We start from the raw sequence: 19,483 nt of genomic DNA, 5'->3' as shown, positions 1-19,483 counted from the left end.
CCCATCACTCTTATCTTTGATATGATAGAGAGATGTCTGCATTCTCCTGTATTACCTGGGCTTCCTCTGACCCATCTAGGTACAGATCTCCCCATTGTTCGATTGTTAGGCTGAAGATCTGATATATCTTTCGCAGCAATACTGTGGAGTCCTTGTAGAGGTTGATGGTTGTGGAGCTGTTGTGTGTGAGTATATACTTTGTGTAAACACACACACATATATACATACGTGCTCATAAATACAACACTGTATATGGGTTAATAAAGGTCAGCATGTTTGATTAAAGATAAAAACAAATTAACTAACTAAATAAATTCTTCACCCTATGACGTAGAAAAACTTTTTTATTGCACACAACACATATATACTGTATATGTAAAAAGAATATTTTATAAATAAAACATATACATATAATACAAATATATATAAAATGTACCATAGAAAAAATATTATGCATTGTTGTCAAATACACAAATTGTGTATCTTTCAAACATATTTGTCTGCACTGTACATGTAACCTTGTTGATTGTCTCAGTTTTTTAGTCTTGTTTGCAATATATAATGTGTTTGAAAGGATTAAGTCCCTTTTTTTCCCTTAAGTGAAATGATTTCCTGAAAATTAAAAAGCAACCCCGAACAAAAAACAAGATTTCAAAATTTTAAGGGCAGGGTTCATATGGGGAATTAACTAAGTCAGCGGTCCCTAAACTATGGTCTTCTGGTTTCCACAGATGGACCCCTCTAATAAGAAATCCCTGCATGCACCTGGAACACAGAGATGACATGGGAGTGCCGTTTCTCCCATGACCCATGGGCACCATTTATCCTACTGACACAGGGGCATTTATAATTCCCATTGACCACTAATGCTGCATTTATTATTCCTACTGACCCCCAATTTAGGGCATGTATTACAGACCACTGACACTGGGGAAGTTTTACCTTTTACTGACCTGGAGGAATATTGGGTTTTTTACTCCTACTGACCACTGATGCCACGGCATATTTTACTCTATTGATGCAGGGTTAAGGTCATTTTTTACTCCAGAATCATTTTTCACTCCCGGTAAATACTGATTTAGGGGCCACTGACCTCTAATTTTGTGGCCTTTTTTTTTTTGCCGTGTGACAGTGAATTGGGCCTTAGTTTACAATGTTTAGGGGCCTCTGCCGTAGATGGTGCAAGCAACATTTTTTCTCCAACCTGCAATCTAGTGAATCCTCTGCAAGAATACATGGACGGTAAAATTATAATTATGTTCTGTCTTTTAGTTTACCGTTGTGCCATAGGTAAGGCACTCCTGTACCTTTTCTTACACAGCAATCTGCCTATACATAGAAGTTTAGAGTGTGTAGTTTGCAGTTAGTCTCTTAAAAAGCACTGAATACCAAACCTTTAGGTGACATTCACACGTGTGCATTCCGGGAACACACACAGAAACACGCCTTTCTGCACATGGTCCTGGAAATGTGCAAAAAACATGTCAAAATGTGCATTACATCAATGCGACAAAATGTGCGGGCTCACTGCCAAAAAAAGGAGCTACTTCGGAGCATTTATTGTGCATAGTGGAGCCAATTCAATAGCATGGGATGCCCTATGCGGTCATGTGACAAACTCACGGAAAAAAAACTTTGTGTAGATGTGAATGGGGCCTTATCTTTTTTTTTTTTGAATGGCAGCACAAGGAGCAATTATAATGTGAAAAAGGAAGCAACTCCAACCATTCAGAACCTATATTCTTTGGGTTAATGCACTTTTTACTGCTCTTTTGACTGCTTTACTTCATTGCGAGGTCACTTTTAGTCTTTCAATGAAAATTCACTCGTGAATCATATATGTTATGATTCATTGTGTTCATATTTCCTGGAATGTTGTCACTTCATCTTCTTCACAGGGAGAGCTTTACTGGCAAGTTCTAGGCAAAAAAAAGAGACAGGAGAAGAAATTATTTTAACATTTAAATAGCATTTCCAGACACCATACAGTGAATGTCTAATGGTATTCAAGAAACAGAAATCTTTTTTTCTAAGTTGATATAAATTAAAGGAGAAGTGCAGGAATATAACAATACGAACACATATACTTACCTACCTGGTGCAGCATTAGTCCGATGCGGAGGCTGTCCCCTGCCATATCTAGGCCTGAGAGATGAGCAATCACGTGACTGCTGATCATCAGTTCTCAGGACTGCTCTTAGCACACAGTGGTGATTGTTTGTCTGCGTCTTCTTCTCCTGCTCTGCCCCCCAGCGCTCAGGGCTGGGCTTTGGAGAGAGCGGGAATGACTGGCTCAGGCTTTTAGTGGCACCTGTGTGAAAGAGCTCTAACAGTGCGGTCGTTTTTTTAAACCTATGACACTTTTTGACATCCACACTGCTCCCTCCCTTCCGGTCCATCAGGGTGTCTGGATGCTGTCTGTGAAGCCTCCAGTGAGATGTGGATAGATTAATACCGGCTAATCAGTAAAGCAAAAGGAATGCTGCAGTTTAACTTGACTTTCATGTTTTAAAGACCCTGTCAAAAAGCGTTTGCAAGATTCATTAAAATGGATCTCTGTAGCACTGGGAGAGCTGTTAACCAGCAGAAAAATATAATTTCTGCTGCTGGCTTTACAGGGTCTTTTAGAAGATCTAATGGCACCATGGACAGGTCAGATGGGGTCGGGGTTAGGGCCAATGACATATGATGCTAGGGAGTGTCCTAAAAAGATTACCAGAATCTGGGCCAGATGGGTAAAATCTATGGAAAAGGTGGCACAAAGTCTTTAACCAGGGGAAGAAAATGTATACTATCTTGGGGGTTCTCTATTGGGGTTCATGGGATAATGCATGCCCTCATCCAACCTGACACCATGACTCAGACGAAACCATCAGGAATTGTATAATATAAGGTAAAGAGTAGTAGTTCACTCTAAAAACTTTGGGGAGTTTACCCTCCTGTGTTCTGTTTCTTTAGGTTTTGGACTGGTTTACAGAAAATAAAATGCTTTAAGTACATTACACTACCACGACAAGAAAGTCGCCCCGTGACTTGTTTAGAGACTTGGAAGAGACTTGTGCACTACTTTGAAGAGACAGGCGACTTTGTCTGTGGGGGAATGTCTGGCTAATCTCTTTCTTCTTCCTGGAAAGTCTGATAACAAGTCGTTTCAATTAAGAAAAGGAGGCGACTCCCATTGAAGTATATGGGACAGTCGGATCACAGGTCGCCTCAAAGTAGTACAGGACCCTTTTCTGAAGTCGGAGCGACTTCAGTAGTGCCAATTAAGACGGCACTGATTTGATTAACATTGCTTTTGTTATGTCAAGCAACCTGGGGCTACACAAGTCGCCTCACAAGTCGTGCTAGTGTGAATGGGCTCTTAAGGATGTATGGAATACCTTTCCTGTATTAAAAAAGGATTGTTCTATTTATTTTCTTGTATCTGAGTTTTGAAACTTTCATTTTTTGTGCATATGGCAAAATAAAACTCTTAAAAAAAAAAAAGTACTTTCAGTTATTAGAATTAAAAAGCACCTTTTTATATAGTAATAAACATATTGTGATATGATGTCAGTAGTACATTTGCACTACCTGTAAACACAATCCCATAATTCCCTTTCCCTTGTATTGTTGGAGTGCAATGATGGGACTTGTAATGCTGCAGATTACAAGCTAGGCTCGGTTCACATTGGTGCGATGCGGGAACCCTGCAAATCCACTGTGGGTTCCCGCACTGCACCCGACTCGCAGGCAGTTCACGCTGCCGTATGCGAACCTCTGGGAGTGTCAATTCAAAGTTAATGATACCCCATGATCAGTTCGTACATCGCAGTGGGAACTGTCAATTAGTACAGGAATCAAATTGCATAGGTATGAATAGCCATGCGATCCGATTCTGGTGCGGACCAAAAAAAGGGTCCTGCACAAGTTTGGTCCAAATGCGATGCAAATTCAGCCATACAATCTGTATCGCTGAATTTGCATCGCACAGACATTGCATGTGATTTGCACAGCATAGCGGTGACATCGCTACAGTGTGAACTGGCCCTTACAGCAAATAAAAAAATAATAATAATAATCTTCCTCTAGTATGGGAACACTTACTGTATATGGATTATAACTCACCAGGATGTCCCACTCTGTTGGTTACAGGACTACTGTCTGAAAGACGGATCCTCGCCATTGTAGCCAGCTCAGCAATGAAATCTTGTTCTGCTTCCTAAAAACAACAGAAATCAAACTATTGCAAAAAGTGCAAGAAAATAATATTAATACTTACAGCTGAATAATATAAGTGATGAACATAGGTACACTTCCATAACCAGTTCCACCACAGGTATAAATGAAATGCTTGTTGAAAAGGTCATCCAATACATATCTAAAAAAAAGGCTTTTGACACTTTGTAGCCTTCATAAATGCACAGGAAAAGCTGACCATAGATGGTACGTTTTTTTCTTTCAGCCAGCAAGGTAGATGGAGGAATCGCCTCGCCAGAACAGTGGGGCTTACCACTATCAGAATATACTGGTCAGCGCCTGCTGCCACTGATTGCGAAAAGTTTTCCAGCTTCTCTGTTCGACTTCTATTAAACGTAGATGGGCACAGATGGATCAAAATTCATCTGGCCTCTGCTGAACCGACTGAATTTCAATACGTTTATTGACAGCTTTGTAATACAAACTGAAGCAAGGCAAGAAGGTAGGCACATCACGTAAGCAAAGTGCTGTAAATAGGGTTACAGTGCACCTGTGAGCCAATCAAAAGAGTAGAAATACTATTAAGTGTATGTTCAGCCAAAAATTCTTTCTTAATTTTGGATAACATAGGGAAGGGTTACAATTTGGATCGACCTGAAGTGAGGGGAAATCTTCATCGGCAACATGGACAGAAATAAAATTGCTTTTATTTATATTCTTTTTTTTTTCCTATTGCTGTCTGAGTCCCTACTGTATGCCTTCCACTTCCTATCTAAAATAAACGGTAGGGCAGAAACCAAAGGTAAATCTCACTAATGAAACCCAGTATAGCAGTAAACCCAACAGAGGTTACAATCTTTCCCAACCTTATCCAAAGCTAGAAAAACATTTTTTTTTTTGGCTTATTATATACTTTGATGATACAACTTATTATGGCATTTTATGAGATAAGTGTTTCCCTTTTCTTTATCTAATGCCTATGTCCTATATAAGGTGCTCTGCAAATCCAATATAACTTGGAGACTTGAGAAAATCCACTTATCTCTTTGAACGTGAAAGCAGTTTTTTAATCAATTCAGAACAGACTGCTAAGATTGCTGGTTGCATAAAATCCCTATTTTAGCCTGACCTTGATAAGTGTTTATGGAATAATCAGCAGAGGCAGTATAATTCATCAACATACACTCACAATTGAAATATCACTTTGGGGGGGGGGGGGGTCTCCCATTAAAGGGTATCACTTTTCAAGCACACAGAAAACCAGTTTTATTTTTTTATGTGCACAAAAATGTATAAAAAAAAAATAAAATGCTGCTCTATGATCTTTTTGAGAAATTGATAAGAAAATCAGCTGCATGGAGCAGGATTATGAAATGAAGATGACCAAACAGCTTGGAGATGATGAATGTAACATACTGTATGCAGCATTCCTTGTTTATCACCATTTGAAGCATTCCCAGCATGGGATTTTACCTTGCTGTGACTCTACACTACAGCAAATGGTGAAGAGGAAAGATAAGTTACAAAAAATATTAGCCAACCACTATCTGCATTTAACCTGCCCATTTAATGTAATCCCAAAGCAATTTCATCACAGTGAAAAACACTTACCGCATTCCAACAGGCACATAAGAAAATAACAAGTAGAAGTCCTGATAACTACTTAATAACCAACAATTCCTTAAACAGCATCCTGTGTTTCCATTAAACCAGAGTTCTTATAAGTAACAGGTTAAAAAACAAAATAATTATTATTATTACTTAGTACTTACTTACTATAAGTCTTATTCTCTGACTCCATTGAGACACACAGGAATTCAGATAGCGGTTATATTCCTAATACAAGATGATTAGATGCTGGCAAGCAAAAAAACATTAGCCTCTTTATAATTCCTCTTCCCAACGTGCCTCCATTAAGTTAACATACAGTACCAAAGGTCAGAACAAAAAGACACAGAGGGGTGGAACTCATGTCCTGCCAATAGGCTTCAAGAAAAAGATTTTTGTATTCTTCATTAAGGGACACAGGAAATGTAAATTAGAGACAAGTGGGTAATATTGCTGCCTTTAAGAGAAATTAAAATACTATTCAAAAACAGTCCAAATGAGGAGTGGTCAACAACCACTGACAGACCCAAGAACATATTGGAACTGTCTGCAACTCAGTATTTGTAGGACCAACATTCGAATCTGAGCCAGAAGAGAGGAAGCCCTTATGAAGACAGGGGAACTGCCACATCCAAAGGGAGGCCACAGAGAATTGACCTGGTGCTCCAGCCCAGGAGAAAAATATCACTGCTAAGGGACACTATCTAAAAGAACACTGAGCCTATTTCAGCGAAAGACTGCGAAAACCAACCAACCAACAATCCACCAAAAACAGATGTTAAGCTATAGGGAAGGAAGCTAGACCAAAAATGAGATGGGACTTGTCTCAGTGGTTTTATTCTGTTGACCACAAGTTAAGAATTCCTTGAAGGAACAAAGAACAATCAAAACAGGTCCAAAAAAGAAGATCAGTCGGTAAACATTACATCCACGCCTTATATTCCCAAACCTGGAGCTCAGGGAAAGGGGGTCCCATGATGACAAAAAGAGGTTGCCTGTCCAGTGAAACTTTCTTAGCTAAAAAGCAGAAATAAGAAAGAAAAAAAAGAATAAGAAAGAATAAAAAAGAGAAGTCACACTACTAAGAATGTTCAACTGATTAAGAAAAGAAATGAGGAGCATCCAGAACCCTCACTCAGTGGGGAGACTTCCGGGTGAAGTGATCCAGATGGCAAAGCCTTGTTCATAAGGAAGCCAGTGTGGTCAATACCAGTACGCCTAGCATTTTCCCAGTGTGGGGAACAGGCTACTTGACCTGCCACATGGACAGCTCCCAAACCTTTTAAGAGTTGAAGGGGCTACAACACTACAGGGATGTCCAATGGTGACACACAGAAGAATCTTCTGAAGTAAGAACTGTCTGCTCTGTGAAACCAGATTGCAGTCCCAGGATTTGGGACACATCAGCAAGTGGAGTCCCCTTGGACTAAGAGGGGGCACCACTCCATTCACCCCAAGGGGCTGACAGGTAGCACCAGAAATCCCTTGCTCCAAAGAGACCAAAAACCATCTGGATGTCTCTCTCAGGATCTCTGCTCCAGAGGGGGAGGCTAAAAGGGACTGAAAGTCAACAGGCAAAGGGGAGAGAAAGTTGAGGAGGTATTTTCTTGACACCCCACATGCCTCGAAAAGGGGAAGGAAGGAAAATGTTCCTGACCGATAAGAAGAAAAGGAGCAATGGCATGCAGGGAGTGGACTTCCTTAACAGGGATTTAAGCTGAACAGCCTCACCAGTTTTTAACTCACAGTTACCAACCCTAGGCATCTGTGAAGCTTGATCCAGTTGCAACTTGTAGCTGCAAAAGTACAGAAACCTGACCCTGTTCAGGGAATGTCATCTATGCTTTCCGCTAGGAAAAGGCATTAGGGTGGACACAAGGGGAGAGAGTGCATTGTGAATCTGGGAAATTTGAAAGAGGGACAACACTTGCTGTAGCTGGGGGCTGTACGAGTCATTCTAGCAAAAAGACAGGGTGGAAAAATGCTAAAAATTTGTTTTTTCTTGCTGCGCTTTGGGGGTGCCGCAAATGGCCTACAGGTACGGCAATTACTTTAAGCAATATTTTTTTTAAAGCTGCACAGTTTTTTTTTTTTTTTTTAACCCACTGGAGCCCCTTGTTGCATAGACAATTTTTTCAAAAGATAAACATAGCCTTTAAAGTGTATCTGCACAGATTTGTTAAAATACACAGTACAGACAGGTTGACAAATGGCAAACAGCTTCCCAGCCTTGTTCTGAGGTATGGGCTTTCAGTTACTGAGCTGGAGGAACTATAAATAGACATGGTTTTGGGGATGAGGGGTCTGTTTGGAAATAGGTACCATCTTAAGTATGGGTATAACATGTACCACGGTCTAAGAGATGGAGTTAACCTTTAAACTCTAGCCTCAACACCTAACTGTAACCCCCTATAACTCTACCATGAATTAAATCCAACAATTATCCATATAGGTAACACTAAACACACCCAAGATTTACATTATCCAGGACCTGAACAATTAACAAATGCTATGAATATTTTATCTACTGTCACTTGAAATATGTTCTTTGCCCAGAAGGTGTCGTTTTCTTCAAGTCTGAACTCCAATCAAACAGCTAAGTACACAGATGAAATACATATATGGTTGTGTATTTCTGACCATCCTTTTTTGGGATTTACACAGCTCTGCCACACCTCACAGTCCTGTCTGGCAGGATAGTGGAACTGATCCTTCTCTGTTGCAATTCCACATACAGACTTCTCACCCAAACTTGTTATTGGATGGTGAAAAGGGATGCAGGACATTGCAACACACCTGATTGGCTACTTGTGCTTACTCTGTCTTTCTTATTTCTGAGCTCTTCTCTACAGTGACTGTGATCAAGTAAAGGTGGCCATAGACAGATTAAAATTCAGCAGGTTTAGCAGGAACAAGACAAATATTGATCCATTTATGGACATTTTCATTCAACAGAAGTAGATCTAAAAATTGCAGAGAATGTTGGAAAATTTCTGTTTGATCAGCGGCTGCAGCCCTGATCACTGTATTCTGACAGTGGAGGAGTCCCTGCTGTGTTGTATTCTGACAGCGGGGACTCTTCCGTTGTCATAATACATTGATCCCTCTCTTCACCTAACTTATGTGGATGGAGGAATCTGTTGTTTTTTCCCCAATTAGCCCACTGGCTGAACCGAAAAAAAAGACCCATTTAAGGCTAGCTTAACCACTTAAGCCCCGGAGGATTTGGCTGCTAAACGACCAGGGGGTATTTTGCGATTCGGCACTGCGTGACTTTAACGGACAATTGCGTGGTCGTGCGATGCTGTACCTAAACGAATTTGGCGTCCTTTTTTTCCCACAAACAGAGCTTTCTTTAGGTGGTATTTGATCACCTGTGCGATTTTTTGATCATGCGCTATAAACAAAAAAAGAGCGTCAATTTTGCAAAAATAACAATATTTTTCACATTTTTTTATATGAAATTCCCCCCCAAAAAAATTTAAAAATCAAAAATTTTTTAACATTTTCGGCCAATTTGTTTTATGCTACATATGTTTGGTAAAAAAAAATCGAAAAAAGCGTATTTTGATTGGTTTGCGCAAAAGTTATCGCGTTTACTAACAAAGGGAAAGATTTTTGTCATTTTTGTTGTTTTTTTTTTCACGCGTAATGGCGGCGATCTGCGATTTTTTTTGCGGTACTGCGACATTGGGGCGGACAGATCGGACCCTTGACTGACATTTTTGACACTTTTGGGGTTACCAGTGACATTTCTACAGTAATCAGTGCTATACATATGCACTGTTACTGTAAAAATACACTGGTAGTGAAGGGGTTAACTTTATTTGGGAGGGAGGGGCTGTGTGTGTCCCTAGGGGCGTGCTTTCTACTGTGATTGGCTGTGGCTTGAGCTGTAAGGACACTGATCAACGGATCTACATAGTAGATCCGTGTCTTTACACCGAGGAGAATGACAGGCAGCTTGTTTACACAAGCTGCCTGACTTTCTCCCTCTCCCCCGCCGATCGCAGAGTGGCCGGCGGACATCGGGTCCGCCGGTCACACGCGCGGGGGGGTCCGTGACCACGCGGGAGCGGGGGCGCGCGCTCGCTCCCTAGACCCTCACAAGCAAGCGACATAGACCTACGTCAGTTTGCCTGTGAGGGGCTGACCGCCGACGTAGATAGTCGTGCGGCGGTCGGCAAGTGGTTAAAGTGGTAGTATACCGATTTTTTTTTTTACTTTTACCTACAGGTAAGTCTATAATAAGGCTTACCTGTAGGTACAATTAATATCTCCTAAACCTGCACGGTTTAGGAGATATTTGCACTGCATGCAGCCGCTGACGCTAGAGGCGCATGCGCTCTGAAGGTCCTTGCCGGGAAGTTGCCGGAAAGTTAATCCCCCGCGTGCATGCGCGGGAGTGACGTCTCGCGGCTCCGGCCACTCACAGCGCTGGAGCCGCCGAACCTGGAAGAGACGCTGAGGGATCATGTCAGCTCCCACAGCGGTGTCCGGGGGGCTTCATGTCGGGGCTTCGTTTTAAGGTAAGTTTTTCATAATGAGCTAGTATGCGATGCATACTAGCTCATTATGCCTTTGTCTTGCAGGGTTTTTTTTTTTTTCCAGTATACTACCGCTTTAAAATGTAGGCACTTAGGCTCTTTGCATTTAAAACAAATACATGTAATGATGCATTAATGACTAAAAGAGCTGTATTAATCTGTCTTTTATCCCCTCCTGGAGTTTAGCTTTAAAGTGGATGTAAACCCTATTCATGAAATTTGACCCGGGCACATATATTTGTAGTGTTTAACTATCTCTGTCCGAAGCCCCTTGTCTTTCTGCTGCTCTGTTCCTCTGTTATCAGCATGATAACTTCTGGCTAGCTCTCCGACACAGGAGATAAAAGCAGCTGGAAATTTGTGTCGGAGAGGGTGCATAGAGATAGATTGGCAGAGAGCTGGTCTATTTACAGCACAGTTCTGTTTGTTCCCTCGTTCCTCTGCCTATGCAGATGGGGGGTGTGTGCTTTTCCTCCAATCAGCTGTCACACAGTGTATGTCAAGACTTCACACCCAGTGCTGGAACAGGAAGAAAAATTCTAACACAATGTTCACTTTCTAAACAGTGTAGAAAGCTGGAGACAGCAGATATATAAATAAAACTGTAGGGGGATTTGTTTCATCTCTGAGTATCATCTGAGAATGGTCACTTCACTGGGTTTACATCCGCTTTAAGTAACAACTTTACTTGTGATTTTATCTCTTACCGCTCCACCCAAATGTAGAACTGCCTTCAAAATATTTTAGTGATTAAGAAAACTTGGTATTCTCAGAGAGGCTATAGTACAGTTGTGCTCATAAGTTTACATACCCTGGCAGAATTTATGATTTCTTGGACATTTTTCCGAGAATATGAATAACACAAAAACTTTTCTTTCACTCATGCTTAGTGCTTGGCTGAAGCCATTTATTATCAATCAATTGTGTTTACTCTTTTTAAATCATAATGACAACAGAAACTACACAAATGACCCTGATCAAAAGTTTACATACCCTGGTGATTTTGGCCTGATAACATGCACACAAGTTGACACAAAGGGGTTTGAATGACTATTAAAGGTAACCATCCTCACCAGTGATATGTTTGCTTGTAATTAGGGTGTGTGTATAAAAAGTCAATGAGTTTCTGGACTCCTGACAGACCCTTGTATCTTTCATCCAGTGCTGCACTGACGTTTCTGGATTCTGAGAGATGGGGAAAGAAAAAGAATTGTTAAAGGATCTGCAGGAAATGGTAGTTGAACTGTATAAAACAGGAAAGGAATATAAAAAGATATCCAAAAAATTGAGAATGCCAATCAGCAGTGTTCAAACTCTAATCAAGAAGTGGAAAATGAGGGCTTCTGTTGAAACCAAACCACGGTCAGGTAGACCAACTAAAATTTCACATTATACCTAGTTATATTCACTACAAGGATGGTTGAAGCAGTGCTGTTTACAACTAAAATTTCAGCAACAACTGCCAGGAAAATTGTTCGGCATGCAAAGAAAAACCCACAAATACCTTCAGGTGAAATACAGGACTCTCTGAAAACATGTGGTGTGGCTGTTTCAAGATGCACAATAAGGAGAAGAAAGCCATTACTATGCATATGCCACGAAGTATCCCGCTTACAATATGCCAAACAGAGACAAGTCTCAAAACTTCTGACATAAAGTCAACCATAAATGCTACAATTGGAGAGGAGTCAACATGGCCTATGATGAAAGGTACACCATTCATACTGTGAAACACGGAGGTGGATCGCTGATGTTTTGGGGATGTGTGAGCTATAAAGGCACAGGAAATTTGGTCAGAATTGATGGCAAGATGAATGCAGTATGTTATCAAAAAATACTGGATGAAAAAATTTGCATTCATCAGCCCGGAAGCTGTGCATGGGAGGTACTTGGACATTCCAACATGACAATGATCCTAAACACAAGGCCAAGTCGACCTGTCATTGGTTACAGCAGAATAAAGTGAAAGTTCTGGAGTGGCCATCTCAGTCTCCTGACCTCAATATCATTGAGCCAATTTGGGGAGATCTCAAACGTGCAGTTCATGCAAGACAGCCCAAGAATTTACAGGAACTGGAGGCTTTATGCCAGGAAGAATGGGCAGCTTTACCATATGAGAAGATAAAGAGCCTCATCCACAAATACCACAAAAAACTTCAAGCTGTCATTGATGTTAAAGGGGGCAATACACGGTATTAAGAACTGGGGTATGTAAACTTTTGATCAGGGTCATTTTGGTAGTTTCTGTTGTCATTATGATTTAAAAAGAGTAAACACAATTGATTGATTGATAATAAATGGCTTCAGCCAAACACTAACCATGAGTGAAAGAAAAGATTTTGTGTTATCATTCATATTCTCAGAAAAATGGCCATGAAATCATAAATTCTGCCAGGATATGTAAACTTTATGAGTACAACTGTAGGTGATTGCTATCTGCACTCCATGGAATTACCTTCAGCTTGTTTTCCAGCTGCCCTTCCAGGAGATGTAGAAGAGATTTCTTCTGTCTCAGGCAATCCAGGCGGCCCTGTTCATACCGTCTGAGCTTCTCCAGTAATTGCTTTTGTAGAGAGATCAGCCTGAAACATAATAGCAATGTTTTGAAGACCCTGCTCAAGGAATTACTAGTATATCTTTATATTGAAAGAAAACAAAGCCAAGCACAACTCACTAGATTTATAAGGCAAACAATTACTTTTCTTTTTTATTTACACGGTTGTTCCAGTATATGTAGATGCTCAGTGAGAATAGCTTAAGAGTCAGCCCCTGTAGGGGACAACGGCTATTAGAACAACCTTGAGTCTATCCAGTGCAGAAGAAACTGAACAAAGCAGATGAAAGGATGCAAGCTTTCCTATTCATGTGGAACTCTGGGCATTTATTCTACCAACACCCAAAGTCCCACCCTGGTATTTTTTTATTAGAAAAAAACCCTAATATATATTTTTCCTGCAGTCTTCTAACCGGTCTGGTGACAGCACCATTCCCTTTCTCTGGTGGTGGCAGACATTCTTCCTGGACTGATGTACCCCAGCAGTCATCAAATCACCAGCCATCATGGAGGCATCTCTGACATCAGGAAGCAAATCCCTGCACTTTTATCAAGATGGTCGCCTCCACACAGGGGCATGCTAAGTCAGTCATAAGGAAAAAATCTGTTGCAGGGAGCCTACAGACAGTTCTTCTCAAAGGAAAAAAATACATTTGGATTAACTATTTGCCACAAACCTTTTATGGAGAGTATGACCCGATTCTTGTTGTAAAGCTTTTTCTTTGGGCGCACTGTTGGCCAGTTTCTGGTTATTGTGTAATTTAGTATTATCTGAAAAGACAGAAAAAAAGAGCTAAACATTAACTTTCATCAATAAATTGCAGGTCCATATACTGATACATTGCATACTGTAAATCTGACCATAAAAAATTATTGGGAAAAGAAATTTGTTCAAAAAAAGTTTGTTCATTTTCTAATTTTTAGTGGGGTCAAATCAGCGTTTGCTTTTGTCCAGAGTTGCAAGGAGCACGATGGAAATTTTTTTCCAAAACAAGCTAACTTTTTTTAAATTCTTTATTTTAGGTTTTTACAAGCACAAAGAAAAGAGAGAGAAACAATTGCAGCATATACAAAAATGTACCTTGTATAACGGGACAGTAAAGTAACTGTAAAAACGTTAAAGGATTAAATACCAATCAGACTTCAAAAGATTTCACAAAGCCATGACGGCATAACCCAAATTACAACAATCAAAAACCAACTCTCCTGGTTCCAGAAAAATGGAAGGGGCCCATTATAAAAGTGAAGAGTATGTCTGCCACATTCCAGGTATCTGCAATAATGCCTGGGCACATGGGGAAATAAAAAAAGAAAGAGAGAGAGAGAGTAGAAGACAGTTTGAATGAACTCATTGTGAACAGTGTACAGTATCTCACAAAAGTGAGTACACCCCTCACATTTTTGTAAATATTTTATTATATCTTTTCATGTGACAACACTGAAGAAATGAAACCTTGCTACAATGTAAAGTAGTGAGTGTACAGCTTGTACAACAGTGTAAATTTGCTGTCCCCTCAAAATAACTCAACACACAGCTATTAATGTATAAACCGCTGGCAACAAAAGTGAGTACACCCCTAAGTGGAAATGTCCAAATTGGGCCCAAAGTGTCAATATTTTGTGTGGCCTCCATTATTTTCCAGCACTGCCTTAACACTCTTGGGCATGGAGTTCACCAGAGCTTCACAGGTTGCCACTGGAGTCCTCTTCCACTCCTCCATGACAACATCACGGAGCTGGTGGATGTTAGAGACTTTGTGCTCCTCCACCTTCCAATTGAGGATGCCCCACAGATGCTCAGCAGGGTTTAGGTCTGGAGAAAAGCATGGCCAGTCCCTCACCTTTACCCTCAGCTTCTTAACAAGGCAGTGGTGGTTTTGGAGATGTGTTTGGGGTCGTTATCATGTTGGAAAACTGCCCTGCGGCCCAGTCTCTGAGGGGAGGGGATCATACTCTGCTTCAGCATGTCACAGTACATGTTGGAATTCATGGTTCCCTCAATGAACTGTAGCTCCTCAGTGCTGGCAGCACCCATGCAGCCCCAGACTATGACACTCCCACCACCATACTTGACTGTCTTTGTACTCCTCTCCTGCTTGCCGCCACACACGCTTGACACCATCTGAACCAAATACGTTTATCTTGGTCTCATCAGACCACAGGACATGGTTCCAGTAATCAATGTCCTTAGTCTGTTTGTCTTCAGCAAACTGTTTGTGGGCTTTCTTCTTTAGAAGAGGCTTCCTTCTGAGATGGCAGCCATGCAGACCAATTTGATGCAGTGTGCGGAGTATGGTCTGAGCACTGACAGGCTGACCCCCCACCCCTTAAACCTCTGCAGCAATGCTGGCAGCACTCATACGTCTATTTCCCAAAAACACAACCCCTGGATAGGACGCTGAACACGTGCCCTGAACTTCTTTGGTTGACCATGGCAAGGCCTGTTCTGAGTGGAACCTGTCCTGTTAAACCGCTGTATGTTCTTGGCCACTGTGCTGCAGCTCAGTTTTAGGGTCTTGGCAATCTTCCTATAGCCTAGGCCATCTTTACTTAGAGTAACAATTCTTTTTTTCACATCCTCAGAGAGTTCTTTGCCATGTGGTCCCATGTTGAACTTCCAGTGACCAGTATGAGAGAGTGAGAGCGATAACACCAAATTTAATACACCTGCTCCCCATTCACACCTGAGACCTTGTAACACTAAAGAGTCACATGATGACGGGGAGGGAAAATGGCTAATTGGGCCCAATTTGGACATTTTCACTTAGCAGTGTTCATTACTTTTGTTGCCAGCGGTTTAGACATTACTGGCTGTGTGTTGAGTTTTTTTGAGGGGACAGAAAATTGACACTGTTATACAAGCTGTACAATCACATTGTAGCAAAGTGTAATTTCTTCAGTGTTGTCACATGAAAAGATAGAATAAAATATTTACAAAAATCTGAGGGGTGTACTCACTTTTGTGAGATACTGTATGTGGTTTTCATTCGGTAAAGTATATTCATTCTAAAAGCAAACAAAATCTTTCAAACGACAATACAAATTTTCCCAAGACTTTTTGTTTGAAATTCTATCTATCCATTCCCAGCCTAAAGAAGAAGTAAACTTCCATACATGCCTTTTATCTACAGGTAAGGCTATAAAAAGGCTTACCTATTAGGTAAATACCTCCTAATTGTGTACTGTGTAGGAAATATTTACATTACATGCAGCCAGTGACATCAGTGGTGCACGTGCCCTAAAGGAACAGCCACCCGCGCCATTCCTTCAGAGCCCTGTGCCATGAATGGCGGCTCCCGTGTGCATGCGCAGGAGTGACTTTACTGCGGCTTCAGCCAGTTACTGAGTCCGGCAACCCAGAAGCAAGACAAGTGAAGATAGGAGCCTCTGCAGCGCTGACATTGGGTGCTGGAAAGGCTTTGTTTTAAGGCAAGTTTCACATAATGTGCTAATATGCGATGCATACTAGAATATTATGACTTTACCTTGCAGGGGAAAAAAAACGTCCAGCGGTATACAACTGCTTTAAGGCTAGATGGTGAAATAACTAGTATGCATTAACTATTAAGTTCTGCATTCTGCAAGTGTTACCACTAATGAGTGTAGAGATCCCAATATTTCTCACCTCTTGGGCCACACACAATGATAACAAAAGTATAACAAAATATATGGTCCACAGAAAGCTATACAAACCATACTATAAACATTGATTCAAACAATTCTATAAAATTAAAGGGTCTCTGGTATGACAGAATAATAGAGGCTGCCATTCCTGAACTCATTTTGAGAATGCTAGTTTCCTGGCTGTCATGCAGATACATGCCTTAGACTTTTCTAAAACTCATTTACAGCACACGTTTTATTTATTCAACTAAAGTAAGACACATCAAGCCAACTAGCATTCCAAAAAAAAGGCAGCAATAGCAGCCCCTATACTTTTCTCAAGAGAGTCCTCTTAAAGAAATTTGAGAAACTCTGCTTGGCTTTCGTGCTGCAGGTGTTCTGACTTAAGTATATGAAACAGCAGCTTAACAGCTGGGCACTTGTTGAGCACCAGCTCAGAAGTCACTTCAAGCAATATCGAGGGATATAAAGAGAGCAACACAGAGCAACCATACAAGGGAAGCTGTTTCATGATACATATACAGATGCAACAAACAACCATGCACACACAATCCAACTGTCTTACATGATCTGCAAGTAGCCACAGAACCAGTTGAGCCTTGGCCAAAATAAAAAATGACAAATATGATAGAGTATGTCACTAACATTACTATGATAGCATGAAACAATGTGAAAAAAAAAAAAGAAAAACAGTCCTAGTGAAATCAATTTAACATAGTGTCCATTCCATCATCCACACAAAATGTTCACCATTTATAAATAGAATTAAAAATTCACGTGCTTCCAACTGGTGACAAAAGCTACAATGTACCACATGGTGCTCTACTCTAAATGGAAAGTTCACTGGTGCTCCATACACAGTGAACTGTGTAAACTCACCAGAACAGGTAAATTGCGCTCAATCACAAATTGGGGTACAATCCTCCGCTCCTCTGAGGACAGAAAGAGACTCATCGCATAAAACTGTATTACCTTTTATTAAAATGCATAAAAAACAAACAGCGCACTCACATTTTTTTGGTACCTTAAACCCGTCGGCCCAGACAATCAGTGCTCAATAGTATGAGGGAATCGCAGCCGCTTCACCTGTCACAGAAGCCAGCCTGCGTTCCACAGTAGTTCAGCCCAATAATCAACACACTGAAAGTGAGTTAATGATAAAGAACGAAAAAGAAACATTCTTTTGTTCTAGAGTCAAAGGGAAAACTTCTAACATTAAAAAAAAATTTAATGCGCTACATCACATGTAATCTATTTACTAGAATGTTCATGTCATTATCAGTATATTGGCAGAACAACTAGAAAAGTATCAGTGAGACTTAGAAAACACATTAATAATATCAAAAAGGGCAATAAAAAAACATATCCTATCGAACCGTTTAGGAATTCACCATAATAGGGACACACAGGGCTTATTTTTTGTGGGATTAATAAGGTTGAGACTTATTGGAAAGGTGTTAAAAAAAGGAAAAAAGTATAGCAGGGTGAAACCCACTGGATATATGACTTAAAAACCATGCAAACAACGGGTCTTAATATAGACAGATTTAAATTGTTTTCTTTCTAAGTTTTATTATTTATATTTGTGTACATGTATACTGTATGTTCTGCAGTGTAATGTTCTCTTTGTAAAATTTTGAGTCTTTTCCTTAGCATATTTTTAGGTTTTTAGATCTCTGTGGGGTGGATGATGGGGTGCTGCCAGTATTTGGTTATTTCTCCGATTCTCTTCCTGTGTAGGAAGCAGAGGGGATCGGAGCGGCTGGATATGGCTGCCAGCTCCATACTTCTCTGCAGTCTTTCTGACTGTGTGGTCAGAGGGTGCGGGTGGTATTTGGCTTTCTTTGATGGATTCTTAGTGTGTGATTTTGTTTATGACAGGAGGGATAAGAGCAGCCGGATCACATTGGCGGTTCTCTCCCACCCTGCAGTTTTCCCTAGTTAAGGGTTAATTATTTGGTGCTTATAGAGGGCGACAGTGCTGTCCATATCCAGCCTCCTGAGGAAGCTGATTGGGCGAAATGCATTGGGGCGGTTCTGAACAACGTTGATGTCACTTCAGGTTTGTTGATTACTGGGCTGAACTACTGTGGAATTCAGGCCAGCTTCTGTGACAGGCGGAGCGACTGAATCCCTCATACTATTGAGCACTGATTGTCTGTTTAAGGCACCAAAAAATGGATTTTTGTAAAATCTTACCGTAAAATCCTTTTCTCTTAAGCTCATTGACAGACGTAGTCCTCCTTGATTAATATCAACTCGGGTTATACTGCCCTCTACAGGAGTAGGACTAGACAGGAAAGAAAACGTTCTGGCCACACCCTAGGGGCAGTCCCAGAGGGTATATCCTCTCACTTCCTGCTACAGCAAACCAGTTATGTCACAAAGCAGTGTTTAGAGAATTTAACCCAACCCAACTCAAAAAACAGAGGGGCGGGTACTACGTCTGTCAATGAGCTTAAGAGAAAAGGATTTTACGGTAAGATTTTACAAAAATCCATTTTTCTCTGTCGCTCATTGACAGACGTAGTCCTCCTTGATTAATATCAACTCGGGACGTCCCAAAGCAGTACCACAAATGAGGGGTGGGAAAATGGAAATCAAAATCCAATCTAGAAGGCCCAACCGATGCCAACTAGAAGTTTTAAAGGCTCATCAATCAAAGGATGAGACCCAACTGAAATTCCAACGAAAAAAAAACCCTCGAGGTAGACCACCGGTCTCCTCAAATTGCGGCCTGCAAAACCTTGCGGCCAAATGAGGCATCCGCCGATGCCATCACATCAACTTTAAAAAATTTTGTAAAGGTATGCACCGACGACCAGGTAGCCGCCTTGCACACCTGGACCACTGACGCCTGATGGCGGAAGGCCCAGGAAGTACTGAGCGCTCGAGTGGAGTGCGCCTTAACAGGGAACGGAGGATTCCGACCCCTAATCGAATAAGCTTGTACCACCGTCTGTCTGAT

The 19,483-nt window shown here is 41.0% G+C and overlaps 1 protein-coding gene across 1 annotated transcript in view; it reads right to left on the bottom strand.

The window, feature by feature from the left end:
- Positions 1–1,723: 1,723 nt before the first annotated feature.
- Positions 1,724–19,483, bottom strand: part of EVC (EvC ciliary complex subunit 1) — a 178,656-nt gene continuing 160,896 nt past the window's right edge. The window contains exons 18-21 of the mRNA XM_082263110.1: positions 13,569–13,662; positions 12,793–12,919; positions 4,111–4,204; positions 1,724–1,919 (exon numbers count right to left, since the gene is read on the bottom strand). Coding sequence (XP_082119236.1) covers positions 1,879–1,919; positions 4,111–4,204; positions 12,793–12,919; positions 13,569–13,662 — 356 coding nt within the window. The 3' untranslated portion in view covers positions 1,724–1,878. The remainder of the gene's footprint in view (positions 1,920–4,110; positions 4,205–12,792; positions 12,920–13,568; positions 13,663–19,483) is intronic.

This window comes from Pelophylax lessonae, assembly GCF_965119305.1.
Source record: "Pelophylax lessonae genome assembly, chromosome: 1".
Classification (NCBI taxonomy): Eukaryota; Metazoa; Chordata; class Amphibia; order Anura; family Ranidae; genus Pelophylax; species Pelophylax lessonae.
This window is presented reverse-complemented; position numbering and strand designations above follow the sequence as displayed.